The 25,950-nt window shown below is 52.8% G+C and overlaps 1 protein-coding gene across 4 annotated transcripts in view; it reads left to right on the top strand.

Moving 5' to 3' along the window:
- The first annotated feature begins 102 nt into the window (after positions 1–102).
- Positions 103–25,950, top strand: part of LOC127592232 (collagen alpha-1(XII) chain-like) — a 46,548-nt gene continuing 20,700 nt past the window's right edge. For 2 of the 4 annotated variants that reach the window (XM_052052785.1, XM_052052788.1), the window contains exons 1-26: positions 103–257; positions 1,088–1,204; positions 4,211–4,327; positions 5,194–5,337; positions 5,456–5,503; positions 5,871–6,134; positions 7,087–7,254; positions 8,239–8,412; positions 8,500–8,790; positions 9,163–9,765; positions 10,620–10,898; positions 10,973–11,248; positions 14,721–14,990; positions 15,688–15,954; positions 17,089–17,281; positions 17,872–17,996; positions 20,041–20,190; positions 20,266–20,385; positions 20,721–20,885; positions 20,965–21,111; positions 21,809–21,954; positions 23,270–23,399; positions 24,023–24,168; positions 24,246–24,375; positions 25,380–25,516; positions 25,803–25,932. In XM_052052785.1, coding sequence (XP_051908745.1) covers positions 1,132–1,204; positions 4,211–4,327; positions 5,194–5,337; positions 5,456–5,503; positions 5,871–6,134; positions 7,087–7,254; positions 8,239–8,412; positions 8,500–8,790; positions 9,163–9,765; positions 10,620–10,898; positions 10,973–11,248; positions 14,721–14,990; positions 15,688–15,954; positions 17,089–17,281; positions 17,872–17,996; positions 20,041–20,190; positions 20,266–20,385; positions 20,721–20,885; positions 20,965–21,111; positions 21,809–21,954; positions 23,270–23,399; positions 24,023–24,168; positions 24,246–24,375; positions 25,380–25,516; positions 25,803–25,932 — 4,693 coding nt within the window. In that variant the 5' untranslated portion in view covers positions 103–257; positions 1,088–1,131. The remainder of the gene's footprint in view (positions 258–1,087; positions 1,205–4,210; positions 4,328–5,193; positions 5,338–5,455; positions 5,504–5,870; positions 6,135–7,086; positions 7,255–8,238; positions 8,413–8,499; positions 8,791–9,162; positions 9,766–10,619; positions 10,899–10,972; positions 11,249–14,720; positions 14,991–15,687; positions 15,955–17,088; positions 17,282–17,871; positions 17,997–20,040; positions 20,191–20,265; positions 20,386–20,720; positions 20,886–20,964; positions 21,112–21,808; positions 21,955–23,269; positions 23,400–24,022; positions 24,169–24,245; positions 24,376–25,379; positions 25,517–25,802; positions 25,933–25,950) is intronic. The other 2 variants (XM_052052787.1, XM_052052789.1) reach the window with 2 other exon arrangements.

The following is a 25,950-nucleotide window of genomic DNA, read 5'->3' as shown; positions in this document are numbered from 1 at the left end:
AGTCTCAAAGTTTCCTAGAGTGCCTTTGGTGTTTGTGGTCCGCGGGGTGGGCACCCCCACCGGGCCCGCTCCCCCTCCCCCTTTTAAATGGGGCGCGGAGGGGAGGCTCAGCCCACTTGGAGGAAAAATCGACGACGCCCGCCGAGCTACGGCCACAAGCTCGCAACACCTCCGAGAAGCTCACGAGTTCCTCCTCCTCCATCATCGTCCTCTTGTTCCTCTTCTCGGTGGCGGAACACTTGCTGACCAAGCTTCAGGTTGGTTACGCGTTATCGATATCAAGTTATCGATTGATGACGTTGGTTTTACCGTCTGCGTGTGATGACGTCAGCTAATTGCGCGTCCGCGGCGTGCTGTGCTCTTCTCTTCTTCGTCGTTTTCATTTCGTCGTAGTTGGCGCAGGGCACTCGAATCGTAAAGTTACTCAATTTGTCCCTTTGACTTGGCGCGAAGGTACCACAGAATCTGTCTGCTCCTCATTTTTTGACCTTCTCCTTTCTTCCGGCTGCTCTCTTTGAGCCTAGCAGCTCCTGGCGCTCCTCTGGTTTGCCTTCATCCTCGCGCTCCTCTTTCCCATCTCGGCTGCCTCCTCCTGGTTGCCATCTCTCCTTCTTGTCCTCCTCTGGCTTCCTTCCTTACCACTTTGACTTCTCTCCCCCCCCCCACCCCCCCCTGCCAGTAGCTTCTCATATTTCCCCTTCCTCATCCTCCTCACGTTTTGATCTTGCTCCTCAAGTTAGTCCTTCGGCCAGCCTGCCCTGTTTCCTCCTCCTTTCTCAAAATTTCTCCTCCACCTCTGGTTACCAGCTACCTTCTGAACCCATTCCTCCTCCTTGCTTCCCTTTTCTCAAGACTCCCCCCCCCCTCCTTTTTCTTCTTGGTCCTTGTGATCTCCTTCCTCCCGTTACCTCCGCAGCTCTCCGTCAAGTTTCCTGTCCCTCCTGGTGCTCCTCTTTCCCCTTCTCTCCCATTGCCCAGCCTCCCCCCAAGCAGCCTCCTCTTGCGGCGGCATCTCCCGCGTTCTCACATGTCGCCCTCCTCCTCCTCACATGTTGTCGTCGTCATCACGGCGCTGTCGGCGGCGCAGTTGGCAGACGTCGTCCGCGCTGTGGTGAGCCACAGGAAGCCAAAATGAAGAGTGGGCTGACTCTGGTCGCCGCCGCGCTTCTGGCGCTGGCGCTCTCCTCTTCAGCCCAGGCCCAAGGTACGACCTCCACCGCCTCCCCCCCGTTCCCTTCTCCTTCCTCCCTTGACCTTTCACCTCTGACTTTCCTGGCGTGCATCTCGTTGTAGTTGTTGAAAGCGGTTATTTGTATATGTGTGTGTGTGTGTGTGTGTATTTGAAAGTTTTGTTACCGATTTCTTCTCATTGTTTGTTGATATTAAAAGAAAAAAATTGATATATGCTGTCCATATTCCAAATGTCATTGTGGAATTGCCTCCGAAGAATGTTCACGTGTTGCTCTTTCTCTTTGTATTTGATGCTGCTTGGAGGTTTGAATCCCTTTATTCCTCTCAACCAATCAGTAACGCACATTAAGTAAGCAAATCTCAAATGTTTTTTTTTTATCCTGACATGTGTTGTTATTGTACAAGTCAAATGAAAGTGTGTGTGTGTGTGTGTGTGTGTGTGTGGTATTGTAACCTACACGGACGGATAAGATCAAGATAGAAATTTTTCGGAGACGTAAAATGAAAAACGCTTAAGTAATCCGACCCTCTTGCAGTGTGCAATTTCTAGCGTGGCCACCAAGAGGCGGCCTTGCTATAAAGTCTCCATGTGGTCTGTGCGAAAAGAAAGCGAAGAAAAAAAAAAAAAGGGGGAAAGCGGCCATTAGGCCGGCGGCCAACTTTCCTGCCGGGTGATTTCTCCGCATGGAACGTGGAGACTAAATATGACTTCAACTCATCTTTTTCCACAAGTTGAACACCAAAGGAGGGGAGGGGGGGGTGCAATCAGTCTGCTTATTTTCTCCCAAATGACACAAATTGAGCACGCTCAAAGAAAAAAAAAGAAAGTCAGACAAAGAAAAAGCATCTGTTCTGTCTGACCTCCTGTCACTTTTGCTAAAATACTGCTTCCATACGGTCTTAATCATCCTGCAGCGCTTCTTCAACTTTTTACTCTCCAAACGTGACCATAATCAACCAATATGCACATTCAGTAGCACAGTGGGCCTACGTGTTCAACCACAAGCGGGGGGAGGTGATTATTGTAAGCCGCTGCAACATTGGCCAAGGTTTGACAATTAACACTGCATGTGATTTTGTAAAATAAAAAATGAGCAGGTGCTCTTAAATAATGACCTGAATCAAATGTATGGCACAGAAACGTCAATCACGATACAAATGGAAAGCAAAGCATCTTTAAAGATGAACTGTAAATGTAAAAAGTGAAATAACACTGCGTTGGTCTTCACAGACGTAAAAAAAAAAAAAAAAAGACGTCCTCAGTCACAGTCTGCACACGTCGAACATTTAATTGAGCTATGCCTTTGCTTACCAGTAGAGGGAGCCAGCATACCATTAATGGCACTTTTACCACCCAAAAAAAAAAAATCATAGTGCGAGAAAAGATGAAGATTGAAGAAAAAAAGCCTAATTGCTAAATCAGGATGAGCGTTTGTAAAGGCAGATTACATTGACATGACCACACAAAGAGGCTGAAATGTGGACTGGACAAACGCATCAAAACGGACTCGGACGGGGAAGCGAGGCAAGTCGACAGAAACGCAAAGACTTGCTCTAAAATGAAGCGATGGAATCTGGCTTGTAAAATTGCCGGCGAGTGCCTGCGCTGGTGCGACTGAAGTCCACCGGCCCCAATGCATCGTCAAACGGAGGAAGTGGAGCCATTTAATGAGACAATAAGAGGGCCTTTTGACAGCGGTGTGGACAAGCCACCGGCGTCTCCTGGACACGTTTGCGCTTTTTTTCTGGGAAGCGGAAGCGACGTCTCACCGGTCAGGTTGGTGCTTCCTCCGCATCGTCCCGTGCCGTCGTGTCACCTTCCCGGTCAAGTCCGCACCTCCTTCCGGACTTCACGACAATATTTTGCTGGGATATTCTTCACCTGCTGCTGCGGTTGGCACCGGAGAACGAAAGCAAAAGAAAGCGAGCCTTTGCCGTTTCGTTGTCGTCTTTTTTCCGCAGATCACGACCCCGTTGACCTTGTTGTAGTTGAAGGTTGCATTTTCCGTCAAGAAGTTACTTCGAGAATAGTTTATTGACTCGCCCAAAGCTAAGACGTGACTTATTTGTTCATTGGTGTGCTAGCATGTTGCTAATGCTAAATGTAAAGTTGTCAGAAGTCTGGAACGTTCTGTTTGCGTCCGGTTCATTAGCTGCTAATTAGTGAGCTAGCAAGCTCACATTCTAGACTCGTCGTTGTGTGTCTTTGTTTCAGTCGACTTTTAAAAAGAAAAAAAAGCGAAGTAGCCAGCCAGTCTTGTGTGTGTTCCACGCCAACCCGAAGAATATCCCCTGAAAATATTCCACAAAGAACACAGGGTCTTTGTGTACATGAGCCTTTTTGTCCCCAAGTTGTAGCCTGCAACTTGTCATGTACACTTGTCATGTTGTCATCATGTACATGTGTGTGTGTGTGTTTGCTCACCCCCCCCACACCCCACCCAAAAAAAAGACACTCCCCCCCCTGCCCTCTCACCAAAAGCAGAAAAGTTCTCCTTGTGGTGGCCACCATGGCCGAAGGCGTCTGGGCGGATGTGGACCAACGTGCGTGTTGGTCAATTCAATCAAAGTGTTGGATTGACGTCCGCTCTGAAAACATGAAAACATCTTTGCGACCATTTTCATGTGCGACGGCAAAGAAAAGCTTCAACGCAATTGGCAATCTTTTGTGATCCATTTTTATTTCACGTGGCTTTCACGTTGGTTTGAACGAGAAGCTAGCCACAAAGTGCTTTATAATGACGTATACGGTCGGGGCATTTTACGAAGCCAGAAGTAAACTGCTAAATGGGCCCGCTTGTCTGCCGGCGGGCCACCGATGGCCCACGGGCCGTTGGTTGGACACCCGTTCTTTAGCCAAAAGTCCAAATTGTTTGCGTTGACGTTGGCCTTTCTTTGCTCTTGCCGCCCGTCACCTTGCGGAATGTCGTGTGCTCCAACTAACAACACAAAGTACACCAAGTGTGCGCGCGGCGCCCTCAACGCGGTTCTTTTTTTTTTTTCTTTTTTGTGTGCGCAGTGGAGCCGCCGTCCGATTTGACCTTTCACATCGCCGACGAGCGGACGGTACGGATGTCGTGGAAAAGGCCGAGCTCGCGCCTCGACGGCTACAGGATCCACGTGACTTCTGATGCAGGTGGGCCTGTCCCGTCCCGTCCTGGCCCCGCCCCGTCCACGCCGCGCAAACGAGCACAGACGCACCCTGCAATTAGGTCGCGTACGCGCACTCGGGAAAAGTATTATTTCACACGCCCCGAGGGGGAAAAATAATTTCACTGCCCATCCCTTCCCACCCCCGATAACGCCTTTCGGCCGCGGGCGACACAACAAAGTCAGGATAAATCATCTTAATATCACGCCATGAAAACATAGCAGAGGTGAAATCACGATTGCTTGTCATCAGCGTCAAAGCGAAGGCCTCGATTAGCTTGACGTCAATGCGCAATATTAGTTGCGCACGTCATCTTCATTTGAACTGTCAAGAAAGGCCGCGGGCCAAAAAAAAAAAAAATCTTATTTCGATTCTTAATAAAAACATTTGCAGCGAGATGATCTGCTAACTTGAGTCCAAATCTCAATTTTTTTGTTGTCATAAACGACAAAATCGACTTCATTTGACTGCCAAAGACGCTGGCTACCAAAAAAATACAAATCTTAATTTCAATCTCGCAAAAATTGTCAGAGGCAAAAATCCTCAGATTTCCACTGTCACCGAAAACAACCATGAAGTGGTTTTTATTGTCAATAAAAGGATTTTTGGATTTAAAGCGATTCACCAAACGACCGTTCGTAGTGCATCACACCAAATATGATAAACATGAAAGGTCTTAAGGACAGCATATAGGGAAAAAAAAAACTAAAACTAAAACTCCCACCTCGGTTTGGAGTCGTCTTCATTGCGCTTGGCCTCAACGCTCGCTTGCGTTCTTCTTGAATTCTGGTGCGATGACGTCGCCTGTTGACCGCCAACGCTGACCATCTACGTGGCGGATGCTTTTCTAGGAGAATTCGTACGAGAATTTGCTCTGGCGCCGTCGGCCACGTCCACGTCCATCTCGGAGCTCAGTCAAGACGTGGACTACACCGTTAGCGTCTTTGCCTACGCCGGAGCCCAAGAGAGTCTTCCCGTCTCGGGACTGATTACCAGTAAGTTTGACGACCGAGACGTGTTACTGGAGAGGCAAAACTCTTCGTAGCGTTTTTTTCCACAACTCTGTGGGAAGAAATTGTTTCATTGCGCAACTCTTCCAAATCAATCTTTCAGTCGAGTCTGGAGGAGAAGCTTCCAGAAGACTGGACGCAGATGCCGCAAGTAAGTGGAATTCGCTCCCTGCATGGACGATCGCGAGTTTCCGAATTTACCGATTCAGCTGGCGGTGCAAAAACAAGGCGCTCGAAAGTAGCCGCGCGAGCCCACAGGGCAGCTGTCAAGTTGGAATAGACCCCCCCCCCCCAAAAAACAGTTTTTGTACTTGCTCACTTGCCACCGATGCATTTTGTGTGAACGTCACGTAGTGACGCAAAGTAAGGATGGGACCAGATTCAAAACAAAGTCATTGGCTGCCATCGACGGCTACAGACGCCAAAAATGCGTTTCTACGCGGGGCCTCCCTCTCTTTTTCTTCACGCCGGAAGTTTCCGCAGGCGCCGTGACATCCGGTGTCCGTCTTTCCCTGCAGAATGTCCCGCGAGCGCCGTGGCGGACGTGGCCTTCCTGCTGGTCGGGTCCTGGGCCTCGGACGGCGCCGCCTTCAAAAACGTGCGCGGCCTGACGGCGGCCGTGGCCGGAGCCTTCCAGATCGGCCCGGAGAAAACCCGCGTGGCCGTGCTCCAGTACGGTGGCGCCGCGCCCGCCGGCTTCCCGCTGGACCGGCACTTGAGCCGACCCGCCCTCATGCGTGCCATCGCGGCGCTGGACATCCACCACGGCAACGGCAGGACAGGTGCGGCGACTTCTTTCATGCTAGCGAGGGCTAGCAAAGCACGACATGGCGTCATCGGATGTTTGTCGATGTGCCGAACGCGGCGGCCAGTCGGCGGACGCATTTGCCTTCTCTCGAGTGTCGCGAATGAGCCGTCTTCAAAGGCGAAGAAGAAGTAGGTCAGCAAGATGTTCGGCATCTGTTTTTGCGCACACTTGTTGGCACAGCCTCCATTTTGAATCGCCAGTAAATCGAAAGCAGCGCTTCCTTCCTCAACGGGAGAAAAGGCGCAAATGTCACGAGTGGCCGCCGAATTGTTCCGCCCGTCGCTGGCAGCGAAGGATCGACAAAGATGGATCGACACGACGAAAACAAGCTTGATGACGTCTTTTCGCTCTGAAATGTGGCGACTTTTGCTCAAGTGACCCTCAAAATACAACCCAATGGAAAGATTTCAAAATGGCAGAAGAACATGTCGTGCTTTTACCGATAACTCGGCTTTCCCACCAGAGATCGCAGAAACACTGAACGAGAGGCTCTTATGAACTAAAACAGGAAGACTTTGGTTGATCCATCACGTGAACGGCGTCGTCTTTTCTCACCGTGGCGACGCACGCTTTCTCGGACCCGCCGCGACTTGTACCTCGGCGTCCTCTGTTTGGAGTGCGGCGTGCCGAAACTTGTCTGACTTGCGCCTCATCTCAATCTTCTTTTCAAAAGCCGTGCTGAGCGCAAATCCAAAACGACACAATGGCGCCATCTACGCTCATCTGTTAGCCATCACGAAACGCTAGCTCGTTAGCACGGAAGCTAACCGCGGACGTTAGCCATGACGGCGATGTGCTCCGCCGCTCGTAACCGTTAAACGAACGACTTGACGAGTATTAGCAAATGTTTGGAAGTCACAAACTGGTTGTCAGGCTGGTTGGTGTTTTTTTTTTTTCTTGCATTTGACGTCGTTTGTCTGATTCAGGCGAGGCGCTGGACTACCTGCTGAGCAACACCTTGAGCGAGGCGGCGGGCTCGCGGACGTCCTTCCCCAAAGTGGCGCTCATCCTCACCGACGACGGCGACTGGGACCATTCCGCCGAACGTTCGGCCAGACGTCTGAAGAGCCAGGGCGTGGAGATCTTTGTCGTCGGTACGACGCCGCCGCCGCACGCCGTCCCCCCCCCCCCCCCCCTTCTCTGCGATGGCGCAACCGCGCTCGGATTCCTTCGGCATTATCGAGCCGTCGCAGGAATGCGAGCGGCGTCACACTTTCCACACGCCGAGCGGACGCAGACGCGCAACGGGGCCGTGTTGCCATGGCGACCGGCCGGAGATCAACACTCGGCTCATCTTCAGCTGGAAGAGATAAAACAACAACCTGAAGCGCCCCCCCACCCCCCCCTTCCACACATGAAAACAATCAGGAAGGCATTTGCAGTCCACGGAGGCTCGTTGTAGGAGCCCGCCTGAATTTTTGCACCTTTTTTTGCCAGTAGCTGACAAAAGCGAGCGCAGCTCTCGCTTTTCTTCAAATATTTGATTCTGTCAACACTCGAGCGATGATGCATTGCGACGGCGTCAAGTAATCCGGGTGCGTTTCCGGTCCTTTCCGAGGAAGCCAACGCGTGCGAACCACCGGCAACAAAAAGTGAATGCATCGCGGGGGGGAGGGGGGGGGGCGCAAATTGCTGTCATGTGTCTTTTCACTGTTGCAAGGTGTGGATAGGGAGCAGGTGTGTTAAATGTGCTGTTTATTGCTCACACGCTGGTCAGGGAAAGTTTCATTTGGACAAACCGTGAAGCCCCAAGCCCCGCCCCCCAAAAAATCTAACAAAAGTTTTAGGACACAGCTCTAGGTCAAAAGAGTTTGCCAGATGATAAAGATTCAAATATGCCGGACACAAATAACTCAAATCTGTATCCAGCCGTTCAAATGATTCTGTCGATATATTTGTGAGATGTGACTGGCACAACAGAAGACTTTGAAGGTGGTCTGAGCAACTCGCTGCTTGAAAGCAAATCTCCCCAGATGACTCCTCATTTCCTGGAGGGGGGGGGGGGGTCGCCGTGCTTTTGTTGAATTTGTAATTGAAGACGTACGCACACGTGGTGACGGCGCGTGTCGTCTCGGCAGGCATCGGGCAGGCCGATGAGGGTAAAATGAGGGCGCTGGCGTCCACTCCCTACTGGAGTCACGTTTTCAACATGGCCGCCTCGGACGACATCCGCAATCTTCAGAGGGACGTTGTCAGTCTGGTGTGCGCCGGGGTCGAAGAGCAGCTCAGCTCGCTCGTTAGCGGAGAAGAAGGTCAGTTTTGCTTTTAAACAACGCTAACAATCTTCAACGCTTCACGATTGCTATGATTGCCACCCCCCCCCCCCCCCCCCCCGGCAGCAGTGGAGCCCGCCTCCAGGCTTGAGGTGGAGGAGGTGTCGTCCAAGACGATGAAGCTGAGCTGGAGCGCCTCGCCCGACGACGTTTCCGGCTACAAGGTGCAGATGATCCCCTTGACGGTGGGAGGCAAGCGTCACGAGCTGTACGTGGGGAGCTCGCAGACCGCCGTGGCGGTCCGAGATCTCAGCCCGGACACGGAGTACCAGATCAACCTGTTTGCGCTGAAAGGCCTCACGCCCAGCGAGCCCGCCGTGCTCCTGCAGAGGACTCAGCCGGTCAAAGTGTCCGTGGGTGAGTCCGTCTCGACGGTCACAAAGTTTTAAGGTACCACATGTGGGTGGAAACCTAGCAAAAAAAAAAATCTGATAAGCAGCGAGAGTGCCGATTTTCCAGCCCCCCCAAACAGTCAGTCATTTATTTATTTTGCTCTGTGTTGTGAGCGAAAATCCGAGGTCCAAGATACTCTGCTCAAGTGGAAAAAACAAGCCCCAAAATGGAAGAATGTCGGGTTTATTGAGGGCCGGAACGGATTAACGGCATCTCCATCCATTTCAATGGGAAACGCGATTTGAGATTTGAACAATGCAACTAAAATGTTGACAACAAATGACTGGCGCTTCATTGACGAATGGCCTTCGCCGTCGCGGCGTTTCCCCGTTGCAGAGTGTTCCCTGGGCGTGGACGTCCAAGCCGACGTGGTTCTCCTGGTGGACGGTTCCTACAGTATCGGTCTGGCCAACTTTGCCAAAGTGCGGGCCTTCCTGGAGGTGCTGGTGAACACCTTCGACATCGGGCCCAACAAGGTCCAGATCAGCTTGGTCCAGTACAGCCGCGACCCGCACACCGAGTTCCTGCTCAACACTTACTCGGACCTGAGCGGGGTGCTGAAGGGCGTGCGCTCGTTCCCGTACCGAGGCGGCTCCACCAACACGGGCAAGGCCATGACGTACGTGAGGGACAGGATCTTCCAGCTCTCCAAAGGCGCCCGGCCCCACGTGCCGCGCGTCGCCATCCTCATCACGGACGGCAAGTCGTCGGACGCCTTCCAGCGGCCCGCCACCGAGCTGCGGGACGCCGACGTGGAGATCTTTGCCGTGGGCGTGAAGGACGCCGTGCGCTCCGAGCTGGAGGCCATCGCCAACTCGCCGGCCCAGACGCACGTGTACACCGTGGAGGACTTTGACGCCTTCCAGAGAATCTCCAAGGAGCTCACGCAGTCCATCTGCCTGAGGATCGAGCAAGAGCTTCGCAACATCCAGAAGAAACGTGAGTCATCTGACCTGCTGTCTTCTTGTCCCCCCCCCCACCCCCCCATGCCCATCTCTGCACTCGCTGAGTCATTTTTATTATAATTTTTTTTTAATGACTGCCAGCCATTAAGCCCTTCCCACTCAGTGAATACAAAGCGCACGAGCGCGCGCGGCCGTCGCGCTTAATGTCTTGCCCACGTGTTGACCCGCGAGCGCGTGGAAAGGTCGCTCAAAGGTCAAGCGGCGCCGGCGGCCCCTTTTCTCGGGCTCGAGCTGTCCGTCAGGTGCGCGGGGTGAACGTGGAGGCAATAAACAAAAACGGAGCGTGACGAGCATTCCTCCGGGCCGCCATCTGCTCGTCAAGTTCCGACAAGCAACGTCTGCACTTTTTCCAGGGGGAAGGAGAAGTTTTCTTTTCTGCGAGCCGCACATTCCTCGCGACGGCCGACGTGATGTCATTTTTCTATCATGATAATCCGCCAACGATGACTTCTTGACAGTCGCGTGCCGCCAATGTAAATCGATCCCATCGACGCGGTCTTTGGTCTTATTTTTTTTCCCCCCCTCCCGGTTGGTCTGTTGTTCTTTTCGGGCGTGTTTGTCCGCCTAGCAACGCTGCGTTGGCACGCTGTGCGCCGAGGTCCGGGAGGCCAATAAAAGTCCCTTTGATGCTTGATGGCTCGCAGACGCATTTACAAAATGTCTGGCATTACTTTTGGCTTCCTGGCACGGGGAGTCCATCTTGATTACGAGTGGCCGCCGAGCTGCTGAAAATCACCAGCGAAAGTGACAGACGGTGACGTCCGCCGTGTGGCTTTCGCGGGGCTTTGCTTGTCTGACGCTTTGTACGTTCCCCGCTGCGGTCTCTAGGTCTGGTCCAGCCCAGAGACCTGTCCTTTTCCGAGGTGACTTCCAGAAGCTTCCGGACCTCGTGGCAGATGGACGCCACCGACGTGGAGTCCTTCCTGCTCCAGTTTCGACCCGCCGAGGTTCCCGACGGCCATTTGGTGTCCATGTCCATCCCCGGGGACACGCTGACTACCGTCCTGCCTTACCTCACCCCGCTGACCCGCTACCAAGTCAACGTTTCGGCGCAGTACGACCGAGGCGACAGTTTGCCCCTGGTCGGCTACGAGACCACCTTGGAGGGTTCGTCCATGCCCCGCTTCGGGAGCCTCACGCGTTGATAGAAAAAAAAATCAATACAATCCTGTCTTTGGCAGAACAAAGTACGGTTCGCAACGTGAGAGTGTCCCAAGAGACCACGGACAGCTTCCGGGTGTCCTGGCAGCCGGCGCGAGGAGCCGTGCTCCGCTACCGCTTGACCTTCCTACCGCTCGGCCAAGAAGGCGCCGCGCAGGAGGCCAGCACGGTCGGCGACGAGCCCACCCTCGTGCTGCGGGGGCTTCGGCCGAAGACCACCTACCTGGTCGAGGTCAACGCCGAGTACCGATCCGGTTCCGGACCGGCACTGCAGACGCAAGGAACCACCAAAGAAGGTGAGATGGCGGCCACGTGAGATGTCACTCAATAGGCCACGCCCCTAGGCGTATCCGAATTTTTCCCACGGCACACTTGATCGGTTCTCACCCAAATCGCGTACCGGCCGGAACGCCTTCGCTGCTGTTAGCGTGGTTGCTAGCATTTCGCTTGTCGGTTTGGTGTTCGCTCCGATGTCACGCACATCCGCTCCCTTGTTCAACTTTCAGGTTGCGTTTCGGCCGCTTCCAAGTCGTTTTATGTTCATCGGCAGCGGCAAAGAGCCGCGTTTTGTTGTTGTTTTGTCGTCCCCGCGGGTGTGTGTCTCACGTCTCGGATGCGGGTTGTGCAAACGTGCAGCCGCAATCGGGACGGAGCGTCTTGGAATGTTGTGCTCACAACAACGTGACCTTGTTTTCGAGGTCTGGAGATGTTTCTCGTTTCGAGTCATCGGCGGTGTAGGAGTCAGAATTGCCAGAATCCTGCTTCTTCGGCCTCCAGTTCTCATTCCAGACATCGTCAGTCTCGTGCTGCTTCTGCTTGTGATGAATTTTTGGTTCGACCTGGTGCTTTCCCAGGTCACTTTCTGGATCTAGTTCTAGTCCGGTCCTCTTTTGACATCTAGTTTGAGTTGTATTCAGAGTTTACTTTTCATTGTGGTTCTAGTTTTTTTTTTTTTTTGGTTCAAGTTCTCCATTTCTAGCTGTCTCGATGAGACACCGCATAGTGGCGGGAACATCGGATTGGAATCGAGGTCTGGCGACGCGCCGGTCGGTGCTTCGGCTTTTCTGTAGCTGTTCAGATCCGCGATGATCTCACGCAATCGCCAGTAGCGCCTTTCCTCACTCTTGAGTGACATAGATCCATTGCCCCCCCCCCACACACACACACACAAACACTTGGGCCACCCACAAGAAAAGCGCAGCGTCATCTCGGGTTGGTCAAGGTTCTTGAAAGGTCTGCTGGGAGATGGAACAAGTGTGCCGGCCAAGTTTACACAACGCAGGAGGCCGGCGATCTTTCCACTGCGAGCCGACGGGCGGGCCCTCGTCCATTTTTCACTCGGTGCGCTGCCACCGTCACGCACCGCGCAAAACTCCACCGTCGTTGATTGAGGATTTTTTTTTTTTTGGTCAGGATTCGGATCAGGATGAGGAATTATGACGTTCTGCTGTTTTGGACTGAAACGCAATGTGAAAAACCAATTCAGATGAAATTGCGCTGCCTAAACATGCGAGACAAAGTTGCTCCACGACAACGCTCGCAAAGGGAAAACCATCGAGCCCCCATCGAAAGGAACGGAAATATCATCCCTCCGCAAAAACCACCCCAAAAATGTTGCCATCTGTTTTTTTATTCATGAGAAAAAGAAGTATCCTCGTAACAGTCGACTTGATCCAAAGCTACCGTAAAGACGGCAGTCGACAGAGTTCAAAAGAATCTCTCGTCCAAGTCATGGCATGTAGTGCTGCTCCTTCTGCCCACCTGGGGGCAGTATAAAGGCCAATTTTGATTGGTTGATCTTCGCAGAGGATAAAGAATCCACTTTATTCACTCAACTTAATTCACAGTATTGAGTACATAGAAAGCAACCATCCGATGCGCTGCACTCGGAGTAAAAATTTGACGTACAAAACCAAAGACGGTTAAAACACTCCGGAAAGTCTGCTCGCCTAAAATGCGAAACACCCCAGACGGGCAAACATAAATGAGCATCGACGTTATGACCTTTTCTCTGAGCGTTTACATGGGAGCCCTGTTGAGTTTTATTATTAGAATGTCCAGGAGGCCAATAAAAATGTGCAGCAGGCCGCAAATGGGCCCCGGGATTTTATATGCGATGTTCTCGTCTGGTTATTTGGACAGTGCGCCCCCATTTTTCGCAGGGGGGAAGCATTCCAGACCCGCCCGGACTATGTGAAAGTCCGCAACATCAAATAAGTAAATAAATAGTCGCGGCCTCAAATTTCAAATCCTCAATAACTGATTGGGGGGAAAAAAAACCCCTGCAAGACGAGAAAAAAAATATTAATATAATAATAATAATATTCCAGTAAAGCTCAGTGCCCTGGGGCACCACTTCAAAGTGTGACTTGTCAGTGGTATGCCAATACAAACAACCCCCCCCCACCCCCTCCAAAATAAAACGGGTACTATGAAACATTTCTGATTCTGAGGCGGACATATTTTGAGTCTGTCTGTTGCTCCACAAAAAAAAAAAATTCTACTCAGGGAGAGTAGCTCGCCGCTTGAGCTTGTTCGCCATCGACGGGGAGTAGTTAGCGAACACTTAGCGGGCACTTAACAGCCTTATCACATCCAGAGGTTACGCAACATGACTGTTGGTGTCGATTTTTTTATTTTTATTTTTTAATCCAATCAAATTTCCCCACAAAAAGATACAAAATCTCTCCCGCTGTGAGGAAAACATCTGATGTGATTTAGCTGCTGAATGTTCTCCCCTCCGCTACTGGCTAACTGTGCTTCGTGGCTAATAGACTGTTTGAAATCTTGCTCCACCGGAGCCAAAAACCGCACCCGTTAAAGCAAAACAACCGCAGTCATTTTTTACATTTTTTTTTTTTTAATGGTCTTTGTTGTCTGGGAATCTGCGTTTTGTGTGAGACCAAACAAGTCATGTGCGAACAAGGCAAACGATAGTCATTGAGCTGTAGTACAAAAACACAAACACATGTGCGTGTACACACACACATACTATACTGTAAATAATCCAACATTTCCATCTTTGAATTTCTCCCTTTTTCACCCCTCAAATGGTCAAAAACTTTTCCCGGTTCCCATTCTGAAGCTGATTTGGAATTTTTTTTTTTTTTTTTTTACATGAAGAAAACGCTGTGAAAATGTTGCAACAGGAGAGCGCAGCGTTCCGCCTTAATGGCATTTAAAGATGTCTCGAATCAGATGCTGGAAAAATGTCCACGGGGGCGGCGGCAGTAGCGCCACGTCTTCCGTGCGATGTTGAGTCCATGCGGCTCCCGACGCCATTTGAAGCCGATTAAAAAAAAAAAAATGGCAGAAGCAGTGGCCAAGGCCTCGCGGCGGCATCTGTCTGTCAAAATAAAAGCCCGCCACCCGATTGAATACGGGAAAGTCGGCATGTTTTATTTCCTTTAGATTTACGACTCGAGCGTCTCTTCTGGGCCAGACATCTTTCATGTGTTATTTGCTCGTTTTTTGCGCCTTGTCCCGTTTGAGCATTTTCATCCCGTTGGAACGCCACCCAGCGCGACGACTCGTCCCCCGAGATGTGTTTCACTTGGCGCGTCGGGGGAAAAACAAAATCATTTCACGGCCGGTGATGATCATAAGCAAGCAAGACGGAAACGTGTCACCATTTCAACCACATGTACAAATCCTATGCCATAATTATTTATGCCCCCCCCCCCCCCCACACCTCCCGACCCCAAATGTGCGAGAACGCAAAGGCTGAGCTGCGTTTGGCTGTTAACCGCCATGACTTTGTGTTTGCAGAAGCGGGCCCTCCTCAAAACCTGATCACCCGAGACGTGACCGAGCGCAGTTTCACGGCGCGCTGGACGGCGTCCCCCGGCAACGTCAGGATGTACCGCGTCAAGTGGCAGTCGGCGTATTCCCAAGAGTCCGGAGAGAAAATGCTCCCAGGGGACCAAACGGACACGCTCTTGGACGGCCTGAGCCCCGAGACGCTCTACCAGGTCTCGGTGGTCGCCGTTTACGACCGCACGGAAAGCGAGCAGCTCACCGGATATGAAACCACCGACGGTAAAAAACGCCGCCGCGCATTTTCTACACCCGGGGTTTCGAACTCCGCTCCCCGGAGGCCACTTTCCTCCATCTTTACCTGCAACACACCCCATTCAAATGATCAAGACGGTTTTCAGGTTTCTGAAGAGCGTGCAGATGAGCTGAGCATTTGACTGGGGGTGTGGGGCGGGAGGGACAACACGCAGGGACGCGGCCCCCATGGACGGCATTTTGAGACCCCCGTCTTGCATGTTAAAGGCAACGTATTGCGTTGCAAAATCTGTATTTTTTTAATTTTATTTTTTTTGCACTTACTCTGCATGTTCACCTCCATGCCAAAGACGCTTTTGTTAGTCAAATGCTGCAAAGGACCCCGACGTCCCTCACTGATTCATTTCTTTCTATAAATGGATGATGATTCAGTTCCCGCTTTAGTTTGCGACGTGTCGGCAAATCGGCAAACATGGGGTGGGGGGGGGTTGTTTCCCAAAGTACAAGCAGATGTTTCCCGAATGCCGTATTTTGAAAAACCACCGAGCTCATCAGTCTGCTTTCACGGAGGACCGCAGAGAAAAACTGACTGAGGCTGAAATCGGATGATTTGGAAGAACGTAGCAACAATTCGTTCCGTCACAATTGATGAAAAGCGGGAATTCTGTCAGACGGGGTTCCATCTTTTCGGCTTCAAGCCTTTTGTGGCCCGTTTGTTCGGCAGTGTCGGCGGAGGCGCGGCGGCTGCGCGTGAGTGACGAGACCGAGCGCACCATGAAAGTGACGTGGGAGGCGGCGCCGGGCAAAGTTCTGCACTACCGGCTGAAATACGTCCCCGCCGGCGGCGGCCGGGAGGTGGCCCTCAAGGTCCCCGCGGGGGTCACCTCCAGCGTCCTGAAGAGGCTGCAACCTCTCACCTCCTACCGCGTCTCCGTCCATCCCATCTACAAACGCGGGGAAGGAAAAGCAAGGCAAGGCGTAGGAAGCACATGTACGTTGGTCCTTCCCACCCTCAGGCGGGCGTCACCGCGCGCACGCAAACGGCACTTTTGCGTCAGTTGAAAATTTGCGCGCAAAAACCCAGGAGGCGCCATTCGCTGAATTTTCAGGCCGGCTCTAAATCTTTTCCCGAGACTCAAAAATGTCATTGAAATCCATCGGGGGGGGGGGGGACAAAACACGTGTTAAATATGAAAATGATCCGCATTGGCTAGCATGCTAACAGTAAAAAACACAAACAAACCAAAAAACATCCGGAACAGGTACGCGGCGCTTGTGACCGAATGCGCCTTTCCAGCTGCAACAATTGACAAATGCAAGAGTTGGAACGTTTTGCACATTTGGCATTTCCGTTTGTTGCCAGCGCATTTGTTTGGAGTTGCCTTTGTTTTGTCTTGTTTGACTGCGCCGTCTGCTGCCAGAGGTCGTCATCGCAAAGCGCAGTCTGTTCTCAATTTTGTCTTACCTGGCCGCAGCACTAAAGGTTCCATCAAAAAAAAAAAGAAAGAAGGAAATGAGGAATCCAAGCGATGACATTTTAAAGTGATGTGCACAATGTGGACGTTTACAAGTTTGTCAAATGCTCCCCCCCCACCCCCCCGCCCCCCCGTTCCTTCCCCTTCCCGCATTGAATTGTGCTGGCAGAAGTTGTTGACTCCACCACTTCTACAGACTCGTGAGAAAAATGGAACAATTCCCGTCCCCGGGCGTCCTCGGATTACCTTCAAGGTTGCTAACGAGGTCGCCGCGAACATTTGTGACTCATCTCATCGAGTTTGTCAATGGGGGGGGGGGGGGTCGAGCACAGCCGACGCCGTTTCGACACGCCGCCGACGTAGCGAGGAAGCGTCTCGTACTGACTTGTTCTCACTCAGTCCTTTAAAAAAGGCAACGGTGGACTCGCTCGCTCTTTGAAGACGCCGCTAGCTTGACGTCTGCCGCACGCTCTCAATGAATCAAAACACGTCCTGTAAATGTAAAATCACGTGTTGGCCGACTCGCCACTTGACACGTATGTCAAAACAAACATTTTGTCGAACGATCAAGCGTGACACACTTCCTCGCCGACCGCCAATTGGACATCAAGTGTCCTGATGCGGCTTCCAAACGCGTTCTTGTGTTCCAGTGTCGCCTTACAAGGCTCCGAGGAACCTCCAGACCTCAGAGCCCACCAGGACCAGTTTCAGGGTGTCGTGGGATCCGGCGCCCGGGGAGGTTCGGGGCTACAAGGTGACCTTCCACCCCGCGGGGGACGATATCAACCTGGACGAGCTGCGGGTGGGCCCCTTCGACAACACGGTGGTTCTGGAGGAGCTCAGGTGAGCCCGTCGAAGCGTTGGCGTTCGCAAGCCGACCGCTCGGAGCGGTACGGGAGACAAACACGCCAGTTCCCAGGCTGGCCGCTTTGACAAAAGCCCGCAAAAGCAGTCTGTCCGCCATCTGGGGCGTGCGCTCGAAGCCATGGCAACCGTCGTAAACACCTTCGCAACCACTTGAACACCAAAGCAACCACTTTGGAAAACATAGCAACCGCTGCGGCAATCTTCCCGACCACTTCAAACGTCTAATCCACTTTAAACAATGAGGCGACTGTTTCGAAGGGCATAACAATCGAGTCAAAAGTCCAAACTTGTATCTGCCACGTTGAAGCGCCTCATGAGAGCGCAAGTTCACAAAAAAAAATACAGCAATGTGCGTGTGTGTGTGTGTGTGTTTGTGTGTCGTCAATACGTGTCGTCAACACCGTAAGCAAAGGAGAGAACAAGCGAGACCAAAAAGGCCCCGAGTAGGTCCTTATTGGACCGTTCCGTGAAGACGCTTGTCCCACATCCAGGAAATGTTTGTCGAAAACTCTTTTTTAGCATTAGCATTAGCATGTGACAGGAATCGCCGATGTGTTTGGTGTCAGGGCCGGAACCAAATATTCCGTGGCCGTCTTTGGGATGTTCGACGGAGGCGAGAGCTCGCCCCTGGCGGGCGAGGAGAAGACCACGCTGTCCGACGCTCCCGAGCCGCCTCCGTTGGGTCCCTCTGGTAAAGATCACCTTTCCTGCACGCTTCACACTACCGACGTGAACGCCTTTGCGACATTCGGACATAGCGAGCGAAATTTGCTGTTCGATGCTCGTGTTAGCTCTTCGTCTGTTTTCCGTGACATTTTTTTTGCCATTGAGATCCTTTCCCGAGCCACCTCACCTTGTTTTGTGCGTGACAAGCAAGGAGGCCGCTGGAAGGCGCCACAGACACCGTGCACATTTCTTTCCATTAATAATGCACTCGTAAACGGTCAGCTTTTTAAAAAATGGTTTTGTTTTCGTCGCACGGCCTTGTTTTTATGTTTATTTGTCTCGCATCTTTTGCTCGGGCCGCGTAAAGCGCGGCAAAATAAGGAGCTGCGAGCGGCCTTCTGGAAGGTAACTTGTTGGTAATTAATGCAGCGGCTGTCGACCGTGTTAAGTTTCTTCCCAGCGGCACACACAGCGGCCTTGACTTCTCCCAGATCGGTGCCAGAACTTGGCGTTGTCGGAGTCAATTAGCGTCACGGAGGGAGCGCACATGATCGCGATTACCGCTAATTACCGAGAGCTGTTTGGCGCACCTCGCGGCTTTTCTCCGTCAGCCTTCGCGGACGAGCAGATGTGCGCCAGGGTCCACACAAATGTCGTTTGGGAAGCGTGACCCCGCGGCCTCCGCCGCCGCACATGTTCCGTATTTGGAGCGTCTTCCTCTTGTTCCTTGTGGAGAAATGTCACTCTGCTCGCCCCGACCAAGAGCGTAGCCAGGAGGCCGAAAATGTTAGCTGGCACTTAGCCTAGCAAAGGACCAAAAAAAAAAAACTTGTGCGACATCAAAATGGCATTCAAAGCATGTCAAAGAGCAGGACGATGAAATCGCCTCAAGCGAACTCGGCACATGTTCCATATTTGCCGCGCTGAAATGTCCCCGTGTCGCCGTCGCGTTTTCCGACACTGGAAAAAGTCTCCCCGCTCAAAATGACGCAGCCTCTCTTAATGATGCGGAATGCGGGCTACCCCCGAGGATTCGTACGTGCGCGGCGCTTGGAAAATCTTACGTCGCTGTCGGGGCCCCCCCGAGTACACGCTTGACCCCGGGATAGAATTTGCGCCCTAATGGGGAGCAGACGCGGGGCCGACCTGCTCCCAGAGCAACCCGACCCAGTCTGGGGACCCCTCTGGTGGGAACGCCGCTACCGAGAGTCTCGTGCTCTCAAACTTTTTCATCGCACGGCCATTTAGCGATTTGACTAACCTCGCAACTCACTCGACTCTCATATCAAAAAAATGTTTAACCCCGCCCCCTTTTTAAAAAAAACGTTTTACTAAAATCGCTCCTACTACAAAACGATAAAAAGACGTAAATGGTGAACGTCTGCGTTTACAAGCACGGTCACAGAATGAGTTGAACTGGTCCAGCACATCAGTGCGTAGAAAGATGAAGAAAACGTCCACGAGTTGGAGTAAACCACTTCAGTTTGAGAGTAAACAAGCAAGCGGCCTTTTTCTCACGGAGCAAAGTTCATCCTTTGGGAAGAAACACTCCTTCGGAAAGATTTGTTCCACTCTGTGCCAAGTGGTGGTCTCGCTCGCATCGCCTCGTCATACAAGAAAAATGAGTTCCGATGAGCAAATTCAGTTCTCGAGTCTCGAGGCACCACCTGGACTCGCGCCGCGTCATCGGCGAAAGGCTCCGGCGCCTGCTCGACGTCCACGTTTGCATCTGCTGCCCCTCTAACTTGTCTCCGCTTGCACCCTGCAGATGTTAAAAGGCTCGCCGCGCGGCCGCCATTTCTCAGCCCAACAGGTTATCAACAGAGAGCCACCAAATGAGGACGATCGCTCGGCCAGGCGGATCAGCGGAACGTCGCCGGATGTGCGGGGGGGGGGAGCAAAAGTGTTGGCGGTGTGAATGATGACGTTGAGTTCTCTCTGTCTGCCGTCTGTGGTGTTTTCTTCCGCTTTTCCCACCTTGCGGCACCCGCGGCGCTTTGACGAGCGTCCGGCTTTGCCGGGCCGGCGCTCAGCCGTCTCTTTTGCCCTTGTCGCCGCCGCCGCCGCAGACGCCCAGTGCAAGACCTCCGCCAAGGCCGACATCGTGCTGCTGGTGGACGGCTCCTGGAGCATCGGCCGCATGAACTTCAAAACCATTCGCAACTTCATCAGCCGCATGGTCGGCGTCTTCGACATCGGCCCGGATAAAATCCAGATCGGTAATTCCCGGTTCCGACTCCCCGCACGCTTGGCGAAGGGTGCCGAGTTCAACGCCGCTCACTGATTGGCTGCAGGTCTGGCTCAGTACAGCGGCGACCCCAAGACCGAGTGGCACCTGAACGCCCACGCCACCAAAGCCTCCCTGCTGAACGCCATCGCCAACCTGCCCTACAAAGGAGGCAACACCATGACAGGTGACCGACGCGGCACCTGGCCGGTCCGAGCTTCTGGGTCTTGGGCCTCCTTGCCCTCGTTTCTCCAGCCAAGAAATGTTGGCAAGGGGCAACAGCTGAACTTTATCTGTGGTTCATCAGAGACGCCAGTTTGGTTCAAGCCGAAAACCCCAGTTCGAGGAGGGGGGTGCGCACTTATGCAACTACCTTGTTTCACTGTTCCGAATGCTCCTAAGGACAGCCTATTCAGTACCTGAGAGCATTTCAGACTTGAGAAGGAGGATTTTAGTCCTTGATAGCGAGTGTGTGGCAAACTCGAGTATCGGCTAATCCGGTGTCGCCGTGTGTCGCCGCAGGCATGGCGCTGAGTTACATCCTGCAGAACAATTTCAAAGCCAACGTGGGGATGCGAGATGAGGCGCGCAAGATCGGCATCCTCATCACCGACGGAAAGTCTCAGGACGAAATCGTATTCAACTCGCAGAACCTGAGGGACAGCGGCATCGAGCTGTTCGCCATCGGTCGGTTGTGAGGAGATTTTGTGCGCGTGCGACCGTCGAAAAGGAAGCATCAAGCAACGTCGTCGCGGCGCTTTTGCAGGTGTGAAGAACGCGGACGAGAACGAGCTGCGCTCCATCGCCTCCGACCCGGACGAGATTCACATGTACAACGTCAACGACTTCAAGTTCCTGCTGGACATTGTGGACGACCTCAGCGTCAACCTGTGCAACAGCGTCAAGGGCTCAGGTGGGAAAAACAAATGGCAACTTTTGCTCACAAATAGGATTCAAAATCGATCACTCGTGATTTTGCGAGTCCGATTTACAAATTACGAGTCCTGCAGCTCAGGTGGAAACTTTTCCTCTTTATGGAATTTTCAAGACTGACTGTCCCAACTGCGAAAAGTCAAAGTACGGATTCCGTTTGGGGTGGGACAATTAATCGATCGATTGATTGTCAATTTGAAATCATGTCCTATTTTGGAATGAGACGAAACGTCCCTCAGACAAATCGTCAGCAAAAATTTTGACGGTTGCAAAATAAAAGCAGATGTTTGCAAATGTCCCGTTTTGAAATCGGTTTGGAGGACGATTTGCTGTCAAGAGGCTGAAATTCACTTTGGTTTCAAAACGAGGTCTGCAAACGATCAATGGAAAATAGCCGTCAACTCATTTGATGATCGATTTGATTTTGCTACTCGCCCCCCCACTGATGACAACAAAAGCAATTTGTCGAATGGCGTCTGCCGCACGTGCAGCTGCAAAAAACAGAATTGCGATTCTCGCAATGGAACATTCCACCCAAGCCCACTAAATCACTTTGAGGAGCGCAAAAGATCCAAGTGCCGGTGGCGCTGTTAGATTTGTGGACATCCGGACCAGTCTTGTCATGTTGCGTTGACCCCGCCCCCCCCCATCACTGACCCCGCCCTTTCCCTGCCTAGGCGAACCGCTGCAGGCGCCCAGCGACCTGACCACCTCCGAGGTCACCCACCGCTCCTTCCGGGCTAGCTGGACCGCGCCGCAAACGCCCGTGGAGAGGTTCCGCCTGGTCTACGTCCGGGCGGACGGCGAAGGACCCGCCCGCGAGGTACGCAGACGGCGCGCCAAACATCACACCCGCGTGATTGTTATTTTCATTTTCCCGTCAGTGGGGGTGTGGGGGGGATGTCTCCTCGCCAGCAGCTTCTCCAAATCCCCCACACTGTCCTCCTTCGCTCCTTCCTTGACAGTTGCGCCATGTTTTTATGGTTGGGCTGCCTCCGCCAAAGTATTTTGTGTGTACGTTGAGCCGCAAAGCACACTCTCTACCTCTAGCGTTTTGACGTGCCGCCTGCTTTTTGTGAACTTTTTCTCTCCTGAGATTTACAAGTGACCGCGGCAGAGTCGATTTGCAAACGGCGGCGGCGACGAGAGATTTATTCCGCCGACTTCTGGCTGCGATGCGTTTTGCGAGATGCGTCCAACTTGGGGCTGACAGAATGCTCCGTTCGAACGCGTTTCACCCGTCAGACAGCCGGAGCAATAAAAAGCCTCATTCTTCGGTCGGAGAGGAGTCTTTTTTTTTTTTTTCTTCTTCTGGCTTTTAGCGCCTCGTGCGGCATGACTCAATGGCTGGAAAATGGAAGCTTCATTTCAAGTCTGCTGCACGTGAGACACGGGTGGCCGCTCGCTCTCAAGATGCTCACTTGATTCTCTCTCACTTTCGCATGCCATGCAGTCCCATCCGGAGCAGTATCGTCATGGCTGAAACAGAAGTTTTTACGTTTTTAATTTTTTTTTTCATTCTGAATGGTTTTCTTCTGGTTTCACGTGGCGCGTTTTGTTTTTTTTTTTCCTTTCTGAAAACAAGCTGTAGCATTTTGGGACGGGAATTCCAATCTGTCCGCGAACCAATTATTTCATGAGACCTAAGCGATTAAAAATCCATTTTGTTTCATCCATTTTTGTCAAAACAAAAGCAACCCCCCCCCAAAAAGATGATGTCATTGTTGGGTGGGGTGCCCGCCTGCGGAAAACAAAGGCAACGACGTGTCTCATTAAGAGCAATTCCTTTGCGCGTGCTGATGCTTGACAGTTGCGAGTGTTTGTTTGCGTCCAGCAATCAGCACACGGGGGGGTTGGCGGGGGGATATCCCATCACAGATGTTTTGATCGTTGGATCATTTCCTGTGCGCGGCGTCGGCTGTCAAATGCTGCGACGAGGCAGGAAGTTCTTATTTGGACAACAAACGCATGCCGCTGACCGCGGGTGGTCAAATGACTCACGCATGCACACGAGTCTGGATCCAACCCCGAAAAAGTGACCTCAACGTTGGCTCCGGGGGGGGCCCTTTTAATGACAACGTTGGCTGTTGGGAGTGGAGTCAAGTCGCTGACAGGGGTTGTGCTTTTCCTCGTGACAGATGCTGCTGGACGGCTCGGTGACGTCGACGGTGTTGGACGATCTGAGCCCGCTGACGCAATACGCGCTGAGCGTCTACTCGCTGCTGGGCGACGAGGCCAGCGAGCCGCTCGTGGGCCGCGAGACCACCTGTAAGAAGCGGCCGTCTCTTTTCCCCGCTGTGAAAGTTGAGCTTGAAAGAATGTTTTTTTTTTTTTTTTTAACGAGGTTTCTGCCATTTTCTCCGCCGCTGTCGACTTGATGGACTCGTTGCCTCGGCCCGCCAAACATTCTTGCTTTTAGCGCGTCCAGCTAGCGTCTGATCTCAGGCGCTCCACTGTCACGTAAAGCCGACTTTCATGGAAAGATGCGCAAAGTGCTTTTAGGGCTTTCGGGGTTTTGCGCTGGCTTCAATTTAGACGCGGGGGTGGAAGCGTGCCCATCGTGCACTCACGCTGGCTTGGACCGGCACTACTCCATGCGGAGCGTTTACACGCATTTAGCCGTGCTAACGTGCTCCGTATGCAACTGCGCTCGATTGACGTTACTCAAATTGGTTGGGAGTTTTCAATCAAATTTTTTTTTTTTTAAATTGGTGGACTCATTGATAAAAGAAACAATTCTAAAAGCGTGCTCGATTCTCATGCGCTCCTTGGGAAAAGCCCGGAGCCGTCGTGGTCTCTAACGGCGCTCGGAGCGACTTTGGACCGGGGCCTTCCGGTCACACTTGACACCCCGGGGGGCCTTCTTGACGGTCTTTGCTCTGCGGTTTCAGTGCCGCTGCCGGCCGTCTCGTCCATCAACGTCTACGACGAGACCCTGAGCTCCATGAGGGTCCGCTGGCGGCCGGTCGACGGAGCCAGCGGCTACATCGTGCTCTACCGATCCATCAACGGCAGCGAGCCTCAGCTGGACAAAGAGGTAAACGCGGCGCGCGCGAAAGGCGGCGGCGGGGCTCGGACGAAGGCGGCGCCGTGAAAAGACTCGTCTGTCGGCAGGTGCGCGTGCGAGCCGACGTGAGCGACATTCAGTTGGCGCGGCTGCTCCCCAACACGGCGTATTCCATCTCCGTCTTGGCTCAGTACGGGGAAGCCATCAGCCAGCCCATGAAGTCCGTGGGAGTCACGTGTAAGTGCGCGCACTCGTCACTCGGGAACTAAATTGGTTGCAGGCGGCATGTGCGCGTCACAAGGAACTTACTCTGGCAGTGAACTTAACACTGGCCTGGTCTGAACCGAGTCCTGACCCGAAACCCGCGACAACACCCTCGGGGAGGAATTGCGAGCCAGGTCTTTGTGGAATTTTCTCCGAGACCTTCAAAGGGCTCTCAAGTCCTCCCTGACAAATCAAGAAGTGACTTTGGGTCACCACCGCCAGTCAACTCGCCCCCCCCTGGTCTTGTCCGGGCTCGGGACCAAAGCCTCCCCAACGGATCAGTTCAAGAACTGAAGTCCTTCTGCCCACACTGATCTTCCCACCCAAAATGTGCTATTTAAGTCCAGGTTTTTGGACTAGTGAAACAGGAAGTGAGAAAACCCCTCCAGATTTTGGCCCGCGGCACTTGATTGGTGGATATTTTGAACCAAAACCCCGTCACCCAGTCAGAGCGGGGCTTTCCTCGAGGGTGGAAGAACCGAAAGCCGAGCTGCGAAGCAGCCGCAATCGCACGAATGGCTTGCCGCTTGAATTCGCATGTAAAGGAAGTGCCGCATTTGATAAGGAGGTGGAGAGAAAAAAAAAAAAAAGCTTCCAAAAAATGTCAACTCCATCTGCCAGGAAACATTTCTGGGGGTGTTTCAGTGGAAAATCGTGTTTCTCTATTTCAAAGCAAGAACAAAAAATGTATATTTTTGGCAGTTTGCTGGTGCTTTCTTGCAAGAATGTTCCGCATGTTCCAAATTGTGCCACGGTGTGTCAACTCCTGGGCGGAGTCCTCCCACCTCTGCTCTTGATTTGCAAATCAAGCCCAGATGACGTTTGCGCCGTCACCTCGGCAGTGGGCGCGGCAGGGTTAGGGCTCGCTCGCAAAATGAATTCGCGGAGCCTTCGTGACATTCCGCTCGGCTGTGATGTGACCAAAAAAAAAAAAATCGTCATCCTGACGCCGTGACGCCTGCTCGGGTTCCCCCTAGTGGCCATGCCGCCCGCCGGCGCCCTGAGAATCAGCGGCGTGACTCACAGCAGGATGAGGCTCAACTGGGACGCGGCGCCCGGCCTGGTGCGCAAGTACATCATCACCTACAAGCCCGAGGGCGCCGAGGCCAAAGAGGTGAGAGCGCCGTTTCCTCCTCTTCCCGCTCGGCGTACTTTTCTCGCTCTCGCCCGTTTTACCTCCTGCGCCGTCGTTGCAAAAAGACGACGCACGGCCACGGCGGTGGTGCCTTAGCCGCGCTGCGCCGTTTCCAACCGGGCTCGGTGCTGCCACTCGGCTTGTTGTGGCCCAAGGTGGTACTACACCAAAGCCGGCCAACTCGAAATTCCGACTTGGCCGCGTGACTCGTCGCTATTAGCGCGTCATTGTCATGACTGCGTGTTTGAAAACGTTCCGACAACAGATGGAAGTCCTCGGCGATGTCACCAGTCTGGACGTGCCGGGGCTCACCTCCCAGACGGAATACGACGTGGCCGTGACCCCCGTGTACGACGAGGGTCCCGGGAACCCCATGCTCGGGATGGCGGTCACAGGTCCATTCACTGACGAAT

This window comes from Hippocampus zosterae, chromosome 19 (genome assembly GCF_025434085.1).
Source record: "Hippocampus zosterae strain Florida chromosome 19, ASM2543408v3, whole genome shotgun sequence".
In the NCBI taxonomy this organism is placed as follows: Eukaryota; Metazoa; Chordata; class Actinopteri; order Syngnathiformes; family Syngnathidae; genus Hippocampus; species Hippocampus zosterae.
Note: the sequence above shows the minus strand (reverse complement) of the source record. Positions and strands in the feature narration are given on the sequence as shown.